The sequence below is a fragment of the Pavona decussata genome, unplaced genomic scaffold, assembly GCF_977016875.1.
Source record: "Pavona decussata unplaced genomic scaffold, jaPavDecu1.1 SCAFFOLD_244, whole genome shotgun sequence".
In the NCBI taxonomy this organism is placed as follows: domain Eukaryota; kingdom Metazoa; phylum Cnidaria; class Anthozoa; order Scleractinia; family Agariciidae; genus Pavona; species Pavona decussata.
In genome coordinates, this window is record NW_028145649.1 from 368,464 (window position 1) to 387,262 (window position 18,799).

General features: G+C 39.6%; 2 protein-coding genes across 2 annotated transcripts; both read right to left on the reverse strand.

Moving 5' to 3' along the window:
* Positions 1-484: 484 nt before the first annotated feature.
* On the reverse strand, positions 485-8,579 carry LOC146457270 (uncharacterized). The gene is made up of 6 exons (XM_085092060.1): positions 8,375-8,579; positions 6,151-6,368; positions 4,302-4,639; positions 2,337-2,754; positions 1,229-1,454; positions 485-820 (listed from the first exon to the last, which is right to left on the reverse strand). The coding sequence occupies exons 1-6, from the start codon at positions 8,577-8,579 to the stop codon at positions 648-650; spliced, it is 1,578 nt and encodes a 525-aa protein (XP_084948186.1). The 3' UTR covers positions 485-647.
* Positions 8,580-13,497: 4,918 nt separating this feature from the next.
* LOC146457271 (tetratricopeptide repeat protein 28-like) lies at positions 13,498-16,041 on the reverse strand. The gene is made up of 2 exons (XM_085092119.1): positions 13,977-16,041; positions 13,498-13,541 (listed from the first exon to the last, which is right to left on the reverse strand). Exons 1-2 carry the CDS (start codon positions 15,772-15,774, stop codon positions 13,498-13,500), a joined length of 1,842 nt encoding a protein of 613 aa, XP_084948245.1. The 5' UTR covers positions 15,775-16,041.
* Positions 16,042-18,799: the final 2,758 nt, after the last annotated feature.

The window sequence follows — 18,799 nt, forward strand, 5'->3', positions numbered from 1 at the left end:
TCTCTTCACCAAACACACCTTTTCCCGGTTACATTCCTCAGTGAATGCCATTTTGAATAGTCCACTTCCAAGTTGCTGTGAGCCTAGTTGTGAGAGCAAGGTTAAGTGCAAAGCTTTTCATATGGAAATTGGTTTTGTTTACATATGAATGAAAAATAATTTTCATGACAAAAAATTTGCACTTAGCCTCGCTTTCATAATGAGGTTCAAAGCAACTCAGAAATGGCATATTATTTGGCGAAAAGAACTAAAAGTTTGCTCATGTGCACACGCAGTCGGTAGCTCTATGGAAATATAAAGAAAGTGAACAGAAAGATGTCGAAAAAGTTGGCAAACAGTCCAAAATGGCTAAAGGTAATATCACCTAACTCTGAATTAACATTTTAACACCAATGTTCACAACATGTACTTTACGATTATTATTGACAGAATATTGACAGATTCCTTTTAAAATTGTTTAGGATCTCTGTCGTTAGTTATTTATTTCTTGGGCTAAAGAACACAAAAATGGCTAATTTTTACAGTCCAAGAGTTCATATTTGCATATCTGTATAATAAATATAACATTTTACAAATTTTTGTGACAAAAAATAAAGTCTTTGAAACACTACAAGACTCTTATGTTTGTATTTACAAATGTGCATATGTCACGTGCTAGGGCCCGGGTCTCTAAACTTTGGGCGTCTTAAGCTGGTGACGGCCGCGGAAGACTGGTGTTTAGAGGCGGGTATGTGATGCCTGGTGGATATTGAAAAGAGCCCAGGCTTCCTCCCTCTTAGTTTTATCTGTGACAGTGGTGTATCTTCAGGTTGAAGCAGAACTGAAAGACAAGACACCAAAAATGTAGTTAACAAATGAAACTGTCTGAATTTCCTGAATGATTGAGATAATATCAATTCCGCTTATTCCCTGTTGACTCCATACAAATCCTTCTAATTTTGTCTCAGTTCCAAAATTAATATAAGAACTAAGACAAAATTTGAGAAGGATTTGTATGGAGTCATCAGGGCATAACAGAGCTAATATCTCGCCCTCAAATTGCAATAAGATGCTTATTTTTGGCAAGGAGGCATTTTTCATCATACTCTTTCCGAATATACTAACAAATCCCATAATTTCAAAAATTCAAATATTTGTGACGTCACACTTTAGAACTCCATATTTTTGAAGAAAAATAAAAAACTCCTCGCAGTTTAGATGCCGTAAATCAATTACAAACACAACTCACCTCTTCCAAGCAGTGCCTTGCTGACCTGCACACCATGCATCTGACACAGCTCTACCACATCGTTATATTCCTTTATGGTCATCCTTCGATACCTGTCCACCATCTCCCCCAGTCTACCCCCCATGGTAGATGGTGTGACCATCACTTTCTCTGGGGGTACCCTTTTCCTTTGCTTTTTCTCTTTCTCTTTCCGTTTTTGCTGTTTCTTCGAGCGTCTGTCTTTTATCTGCAAGAGAGGTTGATGTCATGTTAATACCAGACTTTTTTTTAAAGGTGCACCTTCAGGGCGCTTTTGCCGTATTTTGGTCAAAACTGCACAAAAACAATCGTTGGACGAACGAGGTCCTTAGATACAAATTTAGCAAACGTTTCAAAATTAAAGTCTGTAAATTATTAAATAGAGCATTTCCGAGTTGCTGTGAGCCTCATTACGACAGCATGGCTACGAGCAAAACTTTTCTTTTTGATCTCACATGTAGGTAAATCCGCAAGATCTTGGAAAAAAATCGGCGTGTCAAGTAATATGTCAAAAACGAGGGCGAGTGCTTTATCACGGGTTCCAAATACCGAGAAACAGATGAAAGCACGAGGCCGCAGGCCGAGTGCTTTCATCTGTTTCGAGGTATTTGGAACCCGTGATAAAGCACGAAGCCCGAGTTTTTGACATGTCTTCTCAAATGAAACAATAAGAAATTAATCTCATTAAAATGCAAATGTTTGATCTCAGATGAAAAACATGTTTCATCTCAGATGAAAACCTGGTGGTGTTTCATCTGGTGTTTCATTGGGGTATCAAGATTCATCCACCTGACCGAAATGGAGGTCATTTATTGGCTTTTGACTGCATGAATAATTAATGAGTTTGAGAAGCTTCTTATACAAGGACCTCTCAGTTTGGTTTTACAATTTGTACTGAGTATTCCTGCTCGTTTTATCCATCGCAATTTACTTGTATGTCTTCTAGTTTTTTTTTCCCAATTGAAGTTTTATTACTGACCACGCACTCAAAAACATCGGTCGAATCGTCGTGAGATCGGACGAACTGACTTTTCGAGCGAAACGACTGGATTCCAGCTACACAGGCGAGAAGGAAACAAAGTCCCCTCACCTCATCTTGGGTCAACTGTTCCACTTTCTCTGACAATTGAAAAGGAGGAATTTCCAACAGAGTTGGCGACATACTACAGTCACTACTACTAGAGGGAGAATAAGGGCGTGACCCTTGTGCCTGGGGCTCAGAATCGGGTCTTTGTCCAACAAAAGGCACAGGCTGGCCTGGAGAGGGTGAAAAGGCTCTCTGAGGGGAAGTCGAGGGTCTCTGTTGAGCAGGGCTTTTCGACGTTGAGGGAGGTCTTTGAGGGGATGTAGGTCTCTGTGGAGACCCTGGCCTCTGTGTTCCTGAGCTGGCCCATTTTCCCTGAGAAGGATCCACAGCTGGTTCTGGTTCTTCTGGAATTGTTTCTGGTCTTTTTGCTGATTTGGTGTCATCAGGACCATGAAGGAACTCTCCAGTTTGCTTATTAACCCTGAAGAAAATATTGAATGTTGACAAGCATTAGTCCCTGCGTCTTGAATGGACTGTGGACCTCTTTTATAGCAATGGAAGAGCTCAGTGAAAATTCGCATTTCAGATTGCTTTTTCAGTGTTTTAGCTCAGATTCACCGTAGCTTTTGCATGTGGCCTTGATTCCTTCAGGAAATGTTGCTCCAATGGTTTATCCACTGCTTTGCATTTTGATTAGAAATAAAAACAGAAACCTTGCCCATAATTTATCATAGGTTTTGATTGCAAATGAAGTGCAAAGCAGTGGATAAAACATTGGAGCAACATTTCCTGAAGGAATTCAAGGTCACAATAATTACAGGGTATGTAAATGAAATCAGTGGAATGATCACAAGTTTTAAAGAAAAGAGAATGCAAATTTACCAGTAATTTAAAGTTACATTTTAAGTGGCATTGCCTAATCCTTGCTGGTTAAGGGCGGTGCCTATTTTTGTTACTGTGCATACGTTCTGGGCATCTCGAGATACTCGGGTTTCCTATGGGCCGGGTGGTGCCTACTAATACAGGGATATTTTCGCCTGGTTTAAAACTATGTGGAGAAAGCAGATTTTTTGGAGTGCTCTTGGTATCCAAAAAGAAAAAAATGTGCGGTTACCCCCAATTTTCTTTTTGGAGCTCGATAGCCCTTGCTAAGATCTGCTTTTCCCACATAGTCACAAGCCACGCAAAAATACTTCGTTATTAGTAGGCACCATCCTTAAGGTTCTCAGTGTTTAAAGCCCAAAGGACGAACTCTCCTCATTTAACCCACAAACAATTATTAATAGTTCTTCAGAAAGTCAAATGCCCCACATATGCTTAAAGTCCTTCCCATCGGGTTTTACCATGATGAGTACAGAGACATGATTGGATACAGTACAATGTAAATGACTGTTCCTCAAACGTATTGATAGTATTATTCTTATGTTAAAACAAAGGAAATCACTACCGTGAAGAAGTTTTGGAGTTTTGGAATGGTATCTTAATTATCATAAAATTTTGTAATCTTTTGCTTTGATTTTTTCTGAGAATTATTACATAAATATTATCTTTTTAATTGATAGTTTCAAACACTGAAAAGAGCTTAAAATAGAAAAAAGATCCCGGCAGTTAGTACACAACTAAGCAGTTGCAAAAAGAAAGCCTGAAAAAAATTCAGGCTTGAACAGGATTTGAACCCATGACCTCAGGCTTTCTTTTCGCAACTGCTTAAGTTGCGTACTAACTTCAAAATATATTGCTCTTTTTGGCAATAAGTGTTTATGATTATAATTGGTAAAAAGGCTTAAAACTAATCTAAAAAACTCATAAAGTTTCCCAAATTTTTGAACCATATCTCTAGTTCTTCTGAAAGCGTTTCATCCCATTTCCAAACACATCAAAGTTGGTTTAAAATACTCGGCTGTGCCCTGTTTTTTTCAACCCATTTCTCAGTGTTTGGAAATCAGATGAAACACTTCCTCATGTTTGACATTATTACTAATGCTAATAAGTTAAGCCACTTAGCTCAGAAACAGTCTGACTCCTAACCTTTGTTCTAAGTATGACTGTCTTCCCACAGCCAGCTCTCTGTAATCCAGGGCATCACTGCTATCTCTATCTAGAGCCATTATCAAATCCTCCAAGTCAACCTCCGTCAGCGGGATGTGCCATGATCGGATGATGTTCCTAAACTCCTGCCATGAAACTACCCAGTTCTTGTCCTTATCTGCTTGTGCAAAGAGGTCCAGCAGGCGAAGCCTCTTCCGCTCCAAGTAGTCCTGGATGACAGCCAAGGCAGCTGGGGAGGGCTGGCGAATAGTAGGCACTCCCCTGTCCTCCCCTGTTACAAGGGTATCCTCTTCAATCACAGGGGGTGGGGTGGGTGTCTTGTTTAAAAGAAGTAAAACAAAAGACAAGTTAATTTTTCTTATGAATTCAATAAACTAGTCAAGAGTGGTTTTCAATTTTACAGCAGTATGTTATCAATAGACCCATATCACTCGGCGGCCATGTTGAGCCTCAAGAGAATAAAAAGCTTTGTTTTGGCAAGGTAAGCCTTACCCTGAATTCGCGTCTGGCTGAGGCTTGCCGTGCAAAAACAAAGGTTTTTATTACCCCGAGACATGGCCGCCAGGTGATAAGGGTCTATAGCATGCAAGTTAATTAAGCCTTTAAAAGAGCGGTCTTTTTAATGTTTATCTTCTTCCCTTTTAATTCCTTTTTTATTAAAGTCAAAGCTCTTGTAAGCCACCACCTCAGGAATTGGAAAAAGTGGTCATAACTTAAGAGCTGGTCAGTTACAAGAATGCACTCTCGTAAGCGACCAAAAGCTGAAACAATAGAAGCTGGTCACTTACCCAAGCTTTCAGCATTAAGCTTTCTACCTCTGTCTCAGGGTATTACACTCTCGATCCAGCCGTAAATTATCTTGAATTTTAGATTCAAGATCTTTATCTACGCACTTATTAGGCAGTGCTATATTACTGTAAATGTAATTACGAAAAAAGTGTACACTTATGCCGTAATAAGCATCAGAATCTTTGAGTGGTCGCCTACGAAAGCTTAAAAACAAAGGAAAAGACCAGTTGGTAATTCCCAAAAGTAGGTCGTGGTCGCTTATGGTAGCAATCGCTTATGAGAGCTTTTGATTACAGATATTAAGGGACATTATTGAAACGGGGTTTCACAATGGTGGTCGTAACTAGAGCTGGACGCTTACGAGAGTGGTCGCAAGGAGAGCTTCGACTGTAGTTACATGTACATTTTTCAAATACATAATTTTTAGGGACTTTCCATGGCCCACAATTAAAATCCATGACTTTCCAGGCCTGGAACAAAATTCGATACATGTAACTTTCCAGTGGTTTTCCATGATACGTATACACCCCGACTAACAACTCATCAAATTTTACAATTTCACAAATTTTAGATCCCATGATATCATTATATCCATACAAGTTTAGTTAGTATTAATTGGCAGTTGTATAGTTTTATTGTAAATGCACATTTGATTATGTAGTTAGGTAGTATGTAAATTTGTGCAATATCAAGTAACAAATATTATAAATTATTAAAGGCAGTGTAAACTTCTGGATGTCCAGAACCTAAGCAAACGATGGTTGGGTGGCAAACCGTAGCCAACCCTGCAAAGACATACTGTATCAACTAATCACAAACTTCTAATCAAACCCCTAAATCCTAATGTTCACTTAGAAAAATCATATACAGGTACACTGAAGCTCTAAAAATGTCATCATCATCATCATCATCATCATTGTTATTATTATTATTATTATTATTATTATTATTATTATTATTATTATTATTATTATTATTATTATTATTATTATATCATCCCTGTAAGACTCTATGTTGATAGTGCATCTCAAGTAAATACCTCTTTAATGGTAATCTCAGGTCGTCCTTTCAGTATCATTCTTTTCAGCACTCTGTTTTCCAATTCTGTTTTAGCAGTCTTGTTTTCAAGCCAGTCCTGTTTTAGGCCACAGTTGTTTAAAACTCCTCGGATCCTTTTGCGTTCCTGTAATCTTCTCTTGTAACTTGCAACTTGAGAGTCAAAGCTGTCAGTTTCTGAGCCATCTTGAGCATTCTTGTCTAGAAATCATAAAAACTTTGTTCCATAAAAATTTATTTTATAGTCAGAATGATGAAGAAAAAGAACTATTACCAACAGCTTTCACTGCGAGCAAACATGTACATGAAAGAATAAATTTAAAACCGCGTAATTTAATAAATATCGAAAAATCCTAAACCAGGTTATTTTTGTAGAGTCTGTCTGAAATGAAATGTGTCTGGGTATAAAGCGAGCAGTCAGACAGATCAACCATCCAGATGAATATTTTTCAGAACCCATGAACCTAGTTTAATGGCCTTAGCTCCCACGAGTCTCCTGTAGCTCAGTGGTAGAGCATCTGAACTAGTAATCGGATGGTCTTAGATTCGTCTCACTCCTGATATAGAGCACTCAGATTTGTTTTTCAGTGAATGCCTGTGTCATAAATTGTTAATACATGATTCTCAAGAGAGGGATCTTAAAAACCCAAGAAAGTTGGATTCCTGACCTGACAAATTGAATTTGGAGAGAACCTGATCTGTTGACCCCTCAAAAATTCTTCACCGACACCGACTCTGAAAGATATCTGAAACACTGGCGTCAGTTTGTACATCAAGAAGAAAAAACTAAGCAGACAGTTTCCAAGTGGGGAATTGCTGGTCGGAAATTTGAATCAAACTCCTGGGGGAACAGCACTATTGATGTTTACCAATGGAACTGATAAATAATGGTTGTTTATAAATCTCACGTCTGATTGCCTGGTCTAGATTACCAAAAATCCATGATGGCATTTTTTAATTTCTGAATTAATCTCCATTTGAAGCCCTCAATGATACTTTAATGACTACAAATATCTGCATTCAGCCCCTGGAGGATACCAGAATCCACAATTTATACACCAAAGAGAGATGACGATATTTCCCACCTCTTAAATGGGGTCCCTCTCTCCTCTACAGAGGCTGACTGCTCCAGTGCAAAAGAGGCCTATGTTATATAATAGGCCTTATCACGGTTTTCGACGCCATTTTGACGAGTAGGCAAACAGGCTCGAAATAACAGCGTTTGTATGGAAATCCGATGTCAAATAATTTTCATAAAACATCGCTTCTGAAAAATTCATGAATTGGAAACTTTTGGCACTAGGAAAACGATTTTAAGAAAAAAATTGGAGGGATGTAGCTGTGCCAGAAAGCGTCCAGTCGTGTTTTGAACTTTCCATACATTTCCCTGTATTTTTTTCCCGCGAGCTATTTTTAGAGCAGTTCACGGCTGGTTCGCTAACAAACAAATGTATGGAAAGTTAAAAACACGACAGGACGCTTTCTGGCACAGCTACATCCCTCCAATTTTTTTCTTAAAATCCTTTCCCTATTGCCAAAAGTTTCCAATTCATGAATTTTTCAGAAGCGATGTTTTATGAAAATTATTTGATTTCGGATTTCCATACAAACACTGTTATTTCGAGCCTGTTTGCCTATCGTCAAAATGGCGTTGAAAACCGTGATAAGGCCTATTAGGAGGAGAGAGGGAGCAACCCTACCGGGCATACACTAGTTACTGTACATTTAGATGATGAGTTCATCTTGGCTGAGTTGCTCGAAGCATGGTAAGTGCTAACCATTGGTTGTGAGGTATTAAAACCTATAGGTTGTCATGGCATTTAACCCAGGTTAGTGCTAACCATGCTTCGAGCAACTGGGCCCTGTTTGACTTTATTTATACCGAGAAAAATTATCAGGTAAACTAAAGATGCTTGCCCAAGTTCGGCGTGCAGACAAATTATGTCTCTTGACTGTATAAAATAAAGTCATTTGACGATCGGTTCAACAGTGAATAATGTTTAGCTTATCCACATACACACATTGAAACAATAACAAACCATTATTGAAGACCTGGACGAAACTTTGTTTTAAAAGTGCGCTAAAATTTATACCAACTAAATTCTGGTTTGTTTTTACTAGCTCAGACTGCATACGCTCATACAAACAAGACTTCGGATGGTGTTCGTTTATTTTTCACAGTTATCCGATATTATCTGCCTTCTTACCTTGGCTCACCGTTGTCGCCGAAACATCTCTAGCCGGGCATTTTATGGAAGGGACAATAATTATGCGTCTTCTGCTCAACTCTGAAGGTTCTCCCCATCTCTTAATACTCTCGCGGTATGTCTTCGATGGGAGAAGATTGCGAGTTTTGGGCACTTTGAATTCCTTCTCTTCACACTCCTCGGATTCTGCGAGTTCTATATTCATTGAATCGGGTATAAAAAATTATATAAAAAGATATATAAAGAATTCACACCACACTTCAAAAAGTCACTCATCTAGCGTCCGCCATATTGGAATTGTGTTGCTTGTGCATGTGATTGAGGCTGTTGTCATTAGGTTGCCATTGAAGGAGCTAGCGCTACGATTTATCCCCTCCCTCCCCACACACATCAATTTTGGTAGGAATGAAGCCTTAAAGTCCTTAACACTAGGATCTGCATCTGCAGCCGCTACAGCGCAGAGACTCCGCTGTTACTGATTACCTGGAATTCGTAGACGAAGAAATAAAAGAAAGTGAAATCTCATTATAATTGTACTAAGATTTACTAGGTTTTACTTGCGCAACAGGTATTTTCCCAACAATCACGAGCACAGTAAAATTCCAAACCTACACTATCGTAATGCTTCTAAATTTAATTTCTATTACACAATTACACGCGTTTCTCTTCCTCATTAAGCTTAATAGATGCGTGAAGTTATATCATTGTAACATTAATTTCGGACTTTGCCGGTTTACAAATGTGCAATCTGCTTTGTTCACTAACTAAAACTTATCGGTGTTACATGCGATATATTTCGTACACCATTATTCATTTAATTTATTCTCTAGTTAATATTTAGTATCATGCAACATTTCAGTTTAAATCACGCGCATCAGTGCTTCTTTCCCGACACAAACTATAATAATTATAAAAGGCTATTAGTTATTTCAGCCGGTAGAGCGGACATAAATTGCGCGTGATTGAGAAGGAAATTGGGCATTGTCACGGCATTTTTCTAAGTTTTCGTCAAAACGGCACAAAAGTTTGTCAAAGTAACTTTAATCAAACACGAATTCGCTCTAAGAGTACAAAGAAAACAAAATAAACAGACTTTTTGAAGGACGAGCAAAACATAACCAATAAGTTTAGTCGGATCTTCCCCAATTAATACACATGCTTTTTTTGTGACATTAATGGCCGATTTTGACGGTGCGAATTTGTCGTAAAAGTTGAGTAAATGGCGAAGAAGTGACAAAAAGTTGAACAAATTCCAGAAGTTTCGGGCTTCGCGCGTCTTTATGATATGGACAGAAGGAGAGGAAAACCTTAAAGATTTCATCAGATACTTAAACTCTATTCACGCGAGTATCAAATTTACCCATGAATACTCAAATTCCTCTCATCAAACGCTCCCTTTCCTAGATGTCCAAGTCCACCTCAGCAACAACCACATCCAAACAGATCTCCACACAAAACCCACAGACAAGCATCAATACCTCCTCAAAACTTCATGCCACCCGAAACCACACTAAACAAACTATTCCATTCAGCCTTTTCCTGCGAATCCGTCGCATATGCTCTACCGACGCTTTCTTTGATAAACAAAGCGAAGAACTCATCAAGCACCTTGTCAAACGTGGTTATAGCCGCTATTCCCTGCATAAGATGCAAATCGCGTACGAGCCATCCCACGTCACGCAACACTACAGCCACAAGAACAGAAAGCCACAACAACAGACAGAACACCCTTCGTCATATCCTTCAATCCTGCTCTTCCCAAAATCTCATCTATAGTGAAAAAACATATCAACATCCTCCAGTCCTCCGCCAACTGCAAACAAGTTTTCCCTCATCCACCAGTTATCGCCTACAAACGTAACGCAAGTCTAGGTGATCTCCTGGCCCATTCCGAGCTACCTCAAAACAAGCCATCCAATCAACAACCCGCTGGAATTCATAAATGAAACCACCCACGATGCCAAACTTGCTCATTTCTCCAAGAAGGTCAAACGAACTACACTTTTTTCAACACTAACGAATCACGCAAAATTACTGACTACATATCTTGCAATTCCAAAAACCTAATCTATTTAATTCAATGTAAGAAGTGCCACTCCCAATACATTGGGGAGACTAAGCGCAAACTTAATGAACGTTTCGGGGAGCATCGCAGATCTATCCTGAATCACCATCAACTATTCAACCCTACTCCTGTCCCGCTACATTTCAACCAACCTGGCCACTCAATCAACGACGTCCAACTAATGCCGCTTGAACTTATACCCAGCAAACGTGGCTCAGTTAGGAAGGCTCGTGAAGCTCATTTAATCAACAAACCTAAAACATTGCACCCTCTTGGTATAAATAGACGTGACGAAACACGCCAATGACATGTCTCACACTTGTAACTTAGTCCTAAACAACCTATCATTGTCACGCATTTTATATTTTAAATCTTCTTTGTAACGATCCTTTTCTGTTTCTCACTTTTCTTTTTCGTTCAGCCCCCGAGGAAGGTTTGTATTGCAAACCGAAATATCGGGCAAAAATTTGTTTTTTGAAAAAAAAATATATATATATTTCAGTTATTCCCTTTTGTTGTTTGTTCTATCAAGCTCGTCACCTCCGCTTGGGATCAGTCTGCCGTTTAAAATATTTCGGAATTTTTAAGGCGTGATTCTCGTTCAACTCACGAGTCAGCTCTGAAATAAAGGGTGACTGCAATTTAGTTTCTAAGTTTGGGACGCTTCCTGGCTTCGTTTTCGAGTATTAATGTTCTTCATTTTCTAATCTTGGATATTTAGTTTTTCGTTTTCGACATTTTCCCGCCCCAAGGCCAGAATAAATAATTCTAGACTGCGAGGACTGCGAGCGGTCGTACTTTTCCCTCAGGTCATGCGCACAAAGTGACAATAAAGTTATGCAAATTAGTAAAATGAACGAGGGGGGATTGGGAAGATGCATCGCGCGCTAAAGAACTTAGGAGAAGAAAGAGGCCGCTAGCAGGCTAAAATTATTCCCAAGGCACTCATCATCAATTCATCTCAGTACGAATAACTTTGAAACCTCAACTATCTTTCCACCATTAATTCATAAAAGACCTGTTTCCGCCTTCATGAAAAGAGATTATGATTCTACAAACTGTAACCAAATAAACCGATAATTTACATGCTTTCCAAAAGCACATTCCTGTTGGTCCTCCTTGAACTATTTTGTTGAAAACTTGTGTTTTTTGATCCATGATCTGGAAGCCATTTGATTGTAGTAAGCCGCCAGTGGGGAGGCGAAGGGCTTATAATGGTGTGGTGTGGGTACGTCTTGGATTTTTGTTTGATTCTTTGTAGTGTTTGTTTTTTGTTCTCTTTTTTAGTTTTGATTTTGCTTAAAATGTTATTTTCATATAAACCAACTTTCTTCCCTTTTCGCAATGTGAGGGGCAAGGCGGTGCTATCATGGCGCATGTGCAGTGATAAGAGTACTCGCCTCCCATGCATAAAGCGGTCCGGGTTCGGTGTTGACGCCAAATGTACATGTGGGTTGAATTTATTATTGGTTTTCATATTTGCTCCGAGGGAATTTCTCCGGTTACTCCGATTTTCCTCTCACCACAAAAACCAATATTTCCAAATTCCAATTCGACCAGGAACGCAAGGACACCTTTAAAAAGCGTTTCTAGCGTCTTTGTTTTGATTAAAAAGGAATAAGAAAGTACAGCTTCCAACTCCAGTTCTAATTTTAAACTGAAACAACGTTAAGTCGACGCCACAGTCAACTGGAAATTTCGAGATGCATTTTTGGACTCAAAGCATAAAAAAGCTGTAAGAAGCCAAACTTTTAACACTTGAAACCAAAATATTCCAGCAGTTTCATTTTCCACTAGTTTGTACACCGAAATCAATCCTGTTTTGACCGATCATTCTCGACTTTTTTTTTGGCGCAGGTCTTTACCGAGAACTTCGAGGTATTTTTTTTTTCTTACTTTGGGTAAGTCTATTTTCGACTGTAAAAATGAAGTCACCGTCATTTGGGAGCCCTTGAAAGGAAAAAATCAAGAAAACAAATTTCAATATTACTTTTATCACAACAAAGTTGCTATGTATGATTATTATTTTATTGCGAATGTTTTGATTACTTTGTCTAGGTATATACGGTACACTAATTGTTGTGTTATTAATAGGACTCCTTACACGATACCAATTAACAAGACTTTCACCCCGGTATGAAAACCCCGTGTACTGCTTCGCCAAAAACTATGCCAATAGAAATACGAGTTTCATGATGAAACGAAACATTTGAACTGATTTAAAGGCGCATTCTTTTGAGACAAATTCATGCTTTTCTTAGTGCGGTTCAGAAACAACAGAATACACAGACTATCGGTTCACAAAAAAACACGTTTGGGCCTATTCCGATTTTATCGACTAAAACCCTTCCTAAAAGAACGCAAGTCCTCCTATTTCAATGAATCTGAAAGCTTTCTCAAAAGAACGCAATTTCTATTCTGGGCAAACCGTATTTAGTTTACTCTGGTATCAGGGGCATAAGGAATGGAATAAAATTCTGTTCATGTTGAAAACAGAATAGGTCCCAGAAGACCATGAATACCGTCCACTACGTGTATTTCTATTCCGGAATAGTTCCGAAAGAATGCGCCCCTTTAAAACTGAGGAAAAACTGAGAAACGAGGCAGCCATGTCTTGTTTCCATGACAACATAAAGAAATTTTTGTTGTTGTTGTTGTTGTTGTTTTTGATTGGATTCACAAAAGTTATGTTCCATCGCAGAAAAATATATGCAAAAAAAAAAAAACAATGTGCATCATCTATTCTAAATAATCATTAAGTAATATAAGTCTTGGTTATTCTATTCTGTAAAAGGAATGGCTTCAAACTATATACACAGTAATACCTTCAAAACACATATGCAGAAACAAGCAATGAATATGTCCTTCACTGAACGAATAATAAGAAAATGGCCAATGTTCCGTGCAATCGGGTTTACATTATTCTCTTGTTCATTTCTTAATCAAAGCAGGCATAGACCACTGGTTTTTGACATCTTCTGGATCCGAGATGATTACACTGTATCTCAGAAGTCATCAGAGTTAAAGGAAACCAAATGGACATTATCACACGTCAGGGTCAGTGTCGCTGAGCAGCTCCTTCTTCGCTTGACGACGCTTCTTCTGTCAAACAAAATAAAATAAAACAAAATTATTTAATCTGTGAGGACATCGTTATGAGTCTTCATGTGGTAAGGAGTGCGTGAGTAACGTGACGTGCATGACGACATTCCGCCTATCGACAAATAGCAAAATCGTTAGTCTATTCCAGACTTTCATGTTTTGAAAAACCGAAAGAAAAGATGGTGCACGATTGAAAATTTATTTGGTGACTTCACCCCTCTAATCTCACAAAATTTTCTGCCATTTCACCATTTCGGCTCAAAAGCCTGAACGCGTTGAACCGCTTAAGTCAATCTAAAACAAATGAAATCAACACAGCAAATTTCATCATAACGTAGCTTTCAGACAGATTTCAAGACCCTCAGACCCCAACTGTCCTTAATTATTTACAAATAAAATTACTTTTGTCTAAACTCAAACGCAAACTAGACTCACCATTCTCCGTCAGTTTGCCTATTTCAAGAGTGACGTCATTACCAATCAGCACAAATGGAGCCCAGTACTTCACGGCACCGAACTTCTGTGACTCCCGAAGTGATTTCATAGCCTGGTGAAGAGCCACACTAGCGCGTTTCCCATCTGCCAGGTGTTGGTAGAAATTTTCCATGAACATCATTGTTGCCTCGTCATCAATCGCCCAGAGTGACATCAGAACAGACCGAGCACCAGCACACAAGAAAGCACGTGCTATGCCGACCACACCCTCAGACTTGACCTCTCCCTGACCACTGTGACAGCAACTAAGCACCACAAGCCTTGCACGCAGACGAACGGCTTGCACGTCTGACATTGTTAAGATGTAATCTTGCCTTTCAGGGATCTGCGATGTCCTGTCAGACTTTGGGGCCAAAACAATTTCTCCGGTTTCTGCACATCCATGCGCGGCAATGTGCACCAAGGCAACCGACTTGAGCCTTTTCAGCACTTCGTCTTTTGTTGCATCACTCCCAATCAGCGGTGTGGTGTTTAAAAGTTTTCCAATCATCTTTGCTTCCTTTCTGGCATATCCTAGCTGCTTCCATAAGGGATCACCGAATTGGTCGGTATACGTAACGCTAACTTCCTTTAAACATGGGTCTCCCACGATCAGAGCCCCAGTCTTAGAATGGAAGTTTTCAGGTGCACCTGCAATCAGTTTCAACGCGGTTAGCGAGGGGACAGTGCGAATCCTGATTGACTCACTCAATGCAGAATAAGGAGCCAAGCAAAATGGACCATCCGGAACAATTATTAAATGGTCACCATGGAGCAAGTCCGCAATGGGGCCAATAATAACATCGTACAGTCCGCGCAAAGGATTGACAGCAGTGGGGGTTGAGGACTCTTCTTTTTCTTCCACATCTTCTCTTTTGGATCGTGAGTCATCAATTAGCTCATCCATTGAGCGATTCTCGCATATGACGCGACCACGAGCACCAATCTTTTTCAAGGTTGTTTCCAGTAAGGGGAAGGCATGTCCAGGTTCAATTTTGGTTTGTTTAAAATGAAGGTCTCTGCTCTTCCCTAATACCCAAAAATTGATCGTGCCATATGCTTCATCAAGTGCTACAAACACTGTTTGTGTTGGTAAATCGTTTAACATATAGGAAATCGTTTCCTTTGGCGCAACTGAAATGGACGGTTGTGAGTCAACCCCATACTTTGTCTTCAAAACATCTATCAAAGCCTGTGCTCGTCCTTTCTCAGCAGCACATAAAGCCTCCTCAGCATCTCCTTTCTTCAAAAGAGTTCTCCACAGACCAGTGTACGGGTGCGAGTTGAGATCACGAAATCCTATTTTCCACGCATCTTCTGACTGAAGAAGAGCTCTTGCGCTATCTAGGATCTCTATGCTTGATCGATAACAATCAATGGCCTCAGAGAAAGAAGCTGATGATTCATAATCAAGACCTAGTCTAGCGTATGCATTTCCCTCCAGAAGTCTGTCCCCTGACTCTTCGCTCGTAGAAAGAGATAGTTTGTGGTGCTTTATGGCTTGTTCAATATTACCCATGCCGTAATAAGCTAAGCCAAGATTAAAATATGCAGATCCCTCTCTTCCCTTGTCCCTAAGTTCTTTAGCAATGATAAGTTGTTGTTCAAAGTACTCCATGGCTTGCTCCAAATCACCCAGCTCGAGGTAAACATTGCCAAGGCTGCAGTAGGCTTGAACTTCCACTAACCTGTCCCCTACTTCTTTAGCAATATTGAGTCCTTTTCTAAAGTTTTTCGTGGCTTGTTCTAAATTTTTCATTGTGTTGTGGTATTCGCCCAGACTGAGACATGTCTTTCCCTCGCTAGTCTTGTTTCTCACTCCATTAGCAATCCTGTAATGTTGTTTACGACAATCTACAGCTTGTTTAAAAGCACCAAGCTTTCCATATATTGTGCTTAGACATTCATAAGTACTTTCTTCTGAATCTCTGTCACCCAGTTCTTTGGCAATACTGAGATGTTGAGTGTAGTACTCTATGGCTTGCTTGAAATTACCCAGATTAATGAAATAAACATCGCCCTGTCGTTCACAAGCACACGCCTCGAAACCCCTCCCCCCTACTTCTTTGGCAATAATAAGATGCAGTTTGTAGTACTCTAAAGCTTGTTCAAAATTGCGAAGACCCTCATAATCAATGCCGAGCTGGCAGCAGGCTGTTCCCTCTGTAGTTCTGTCCCCTAGTTCTTTTGCAATACTGAGACTTTTGGTGTGGTACTCTATGGCTTGTTTGAAATTGCCCAGACTGCGATAAACAATGCCCAGTTGTTCATAAGCACGTCTCTCGCTATCCATGCCCCCTATTTCTTTGGAAATACTAAGATGCAGTTTGTAGAACTCTATAGCTTGTTCAAAATTGCGAAGTCCCTTATAAGCTCTGCCGATGTAGGAACAGGCTCTTCCCTCTAGAGTTCTGTTCCCCAGTTCTTTGGCAATACTGAGACTTTTGGTGTGGTACTCTATTGCTTGTGCAAAATTACCCAGACTGCAATAAACACTGCCCAGTTCTCTACAAGCACATCCCTCGCTATCCCTGTTCTTTACTTCTTTGGCAATACTAAGATGCAGTTTGTAGAACTCTATAGCTTGTTCAAAATTGCGAAGTCCCTCATAAGCTCTGCCGATGTCGGAACAGGCTACTCCCTCTAGAGTTCTGTTCCCCAGTTCTTTTGCAATACTGAGACGTTTGGTGTGGTACTCTATGGCTTGTTTGAAATTACCCAGTATGCAATAAACATCGCCCAGCAGACTACAAGCACATCCCTCGCTACCCCTGTCCTCTACTTCTTCAGCAATACTAAGATGCAGTTTCAAGTACTCCATGGCTTGTTCAAAATTACCTTGACTCTTATAAACAGCGCCCAATTTGCCACAGACTGTCCCTTCTGTGGCTCTCTTCCCCAATTCTTTTGCAATACTGAGACTTTTGGTGTAGTACTCTATGGCTTGTTTGAAATTACTCAGACTGAAATAAACACTGCCCAGTTGTTCACAAGCACATCTCTCGCCATCCCTGTCCCCTACCTCTTTTGCAATACTAAGATGCAGTTTGTAGAACTCTATAGCTTGTTCAAAATTGCGAAGTTTCTCATAAGCCCTGCCGATGTCGCAACATTCTCTTCCCTCTAGAGTTCTGTTCCCCAGTTCTTTGGCAATACTGACAAGTTTAGTGTGATACTCTATGGCTTGTTCAAAATTACCCAGACCGAAATAAACCTTGCCTAAAAGCCAATAGGCTTTTCCCTCCAAAGCCTTGTCACCCCTTTCTTTTGCAATACTAAGCGCTTGCGTGCCATACTCTAACGCATGTTGCAAATCACCTCGATTGTAATAAGCAAAGCCCAGGTTGAAAGAGGCACTTCCCTCTCTCCCTCTGTCCCCCACTTCTTTAGCATTGTTAAGCTCTTGCATTTGGTTCTCTATATCTCCTGACTTTCCATCCACCATTTTTGTTTAAATGACGATTGGAGGTCTTATCGAACGTATTTCTGTAACACTCGATGTACCTACAAGGAAAAATAGTTTACGAAGCTCGCGATTTGATGAAGGGAAATTTCCCATGGTATTTTACCCTCACAGTGTATCAATTTTGATCCATAATAATTTTCACAATACAACTCACCAGGTCAGTTTCAACACTAACTAACACGGTCTCAGTTTATTCACAATACACATCTTTTTATTTCTTTATAATTAATTGTCTGTTATAACCAAAGTTGTACTGAATCTCAGCACTGCGTTTAATTGTTTTCATTTCATATTTACAGTTTTGGTGTAAACAGCTCAGGGACACCTAACCAACCTCGTTCTCATTGTGTCTTCTTCTGAGAACGAGGACTGACACCTGCGGAGAGCATTCAAGCAAATGATACTGTAAAAGCAGTCCTCTGTGTTCTTAATATGTAAGGCAAATTTGAGAAAGCTAATACATTTTCTCTGTAAAGAGATTTAGCTCCAAGTTGTATCGAGGAAACGTTTAGGAAAAGAAACGTATTCCTCGAATTTCTGGGCTGTTGTTGTCCTTTCGAAAATACAAGCTGAACTTATTCAACACTTAAAAAAACGTAAGGTTTAGCTTTTCACGATGTTTATGAAGTTTGAGATAACATTTCCCCAATGGAAACGCTTGTTTTTCATCACAATTTTATACCGAATTTCTGAAGTGGAAATGCCGCCCTGCTAAAAGATGTTCCACCAAAACGAACCGTCCGGTTTCCACGACAGCTGAGTAACAGGTTTTTCGTGACAATAAGCCTAAATTGGTCAATAGTAATTTAGCTGTTTGGTCTTATTCGTAATAAAAGAGAATACATTTGACACGAATATATATGAACGAAAACTAATTTTCATAATAAAAACTATGCACAAAGCGTCGAGTCCATAGTGAGTCTTAGAGCGTAATAACACATTTAATCAATCACAACTCGAAACAAATACATGTGACAGGCGCCAAGCGCGGGAAAACGTGTCCAAGAAAGTCACGATTGCTTCTGGTGATAATTCTTTTTAGTCGAGAAAAGCGCGCGTTTTCTAACTTGCGATCGGATCTAATTTTAACAGCGCTGTTATTTACTCTTATCTAGTAGCGTTTCCCACGTGAATAATTTATCAGACAAAACGAAAATGGAGCCGACTTTTCGCACGTTACTAGTTTTGCTAACCAGTCACAGAATGAAGTAACGCAAAATCAAGCAAACCTGAACTTACTTCAGTCGACACTAAAATAGAGTGGTTTTTAGCGATTTTCTTATCGATGTAATAGTTTAGCAAAGCGTGCGCACTTCTT

Excerpts from the sequence above, each read along its gene's own strand:
- LOC146457271 (XM_085092119.1), bottom strand. The coding sequence starts at position 15,774 with ATGAAAAATTTAGAACAAGCCACGAAAAACTTTAGAAAAGGACTCAAT. Across the intron at positions 13,542-13,976 it reads AGGCAAACTGACGGAGAATG|AAGAAGCGTCGTCAAGCGAA; the intron begins GTGAGTCTAGTT and ends TTTGTTTGACAG.
- LOC146457270 (XM_085092060.1), bottom strand. The coding sequence starts at position 8,579 with ATGAATATAGAACTCGCAGAATCCGAGGAGTGTGAAGAGAAGGAATTC. Across the intron at positions 6,369-8,374 it reads GGCGACAACGGTGAGCCAAG|ACAAGAATGCTCAAGATGGC; the intron begins GTAAGAAGGCAG and ends TATGATTTCTAG. Across the intron at positions 4,640-6,150 it reads CTGAGATTACCATTAAAGAG|ACACCCACCCCACCCCCTGT; the intron begins GTATTTACTTGA and ends CTTTTAAACAAG.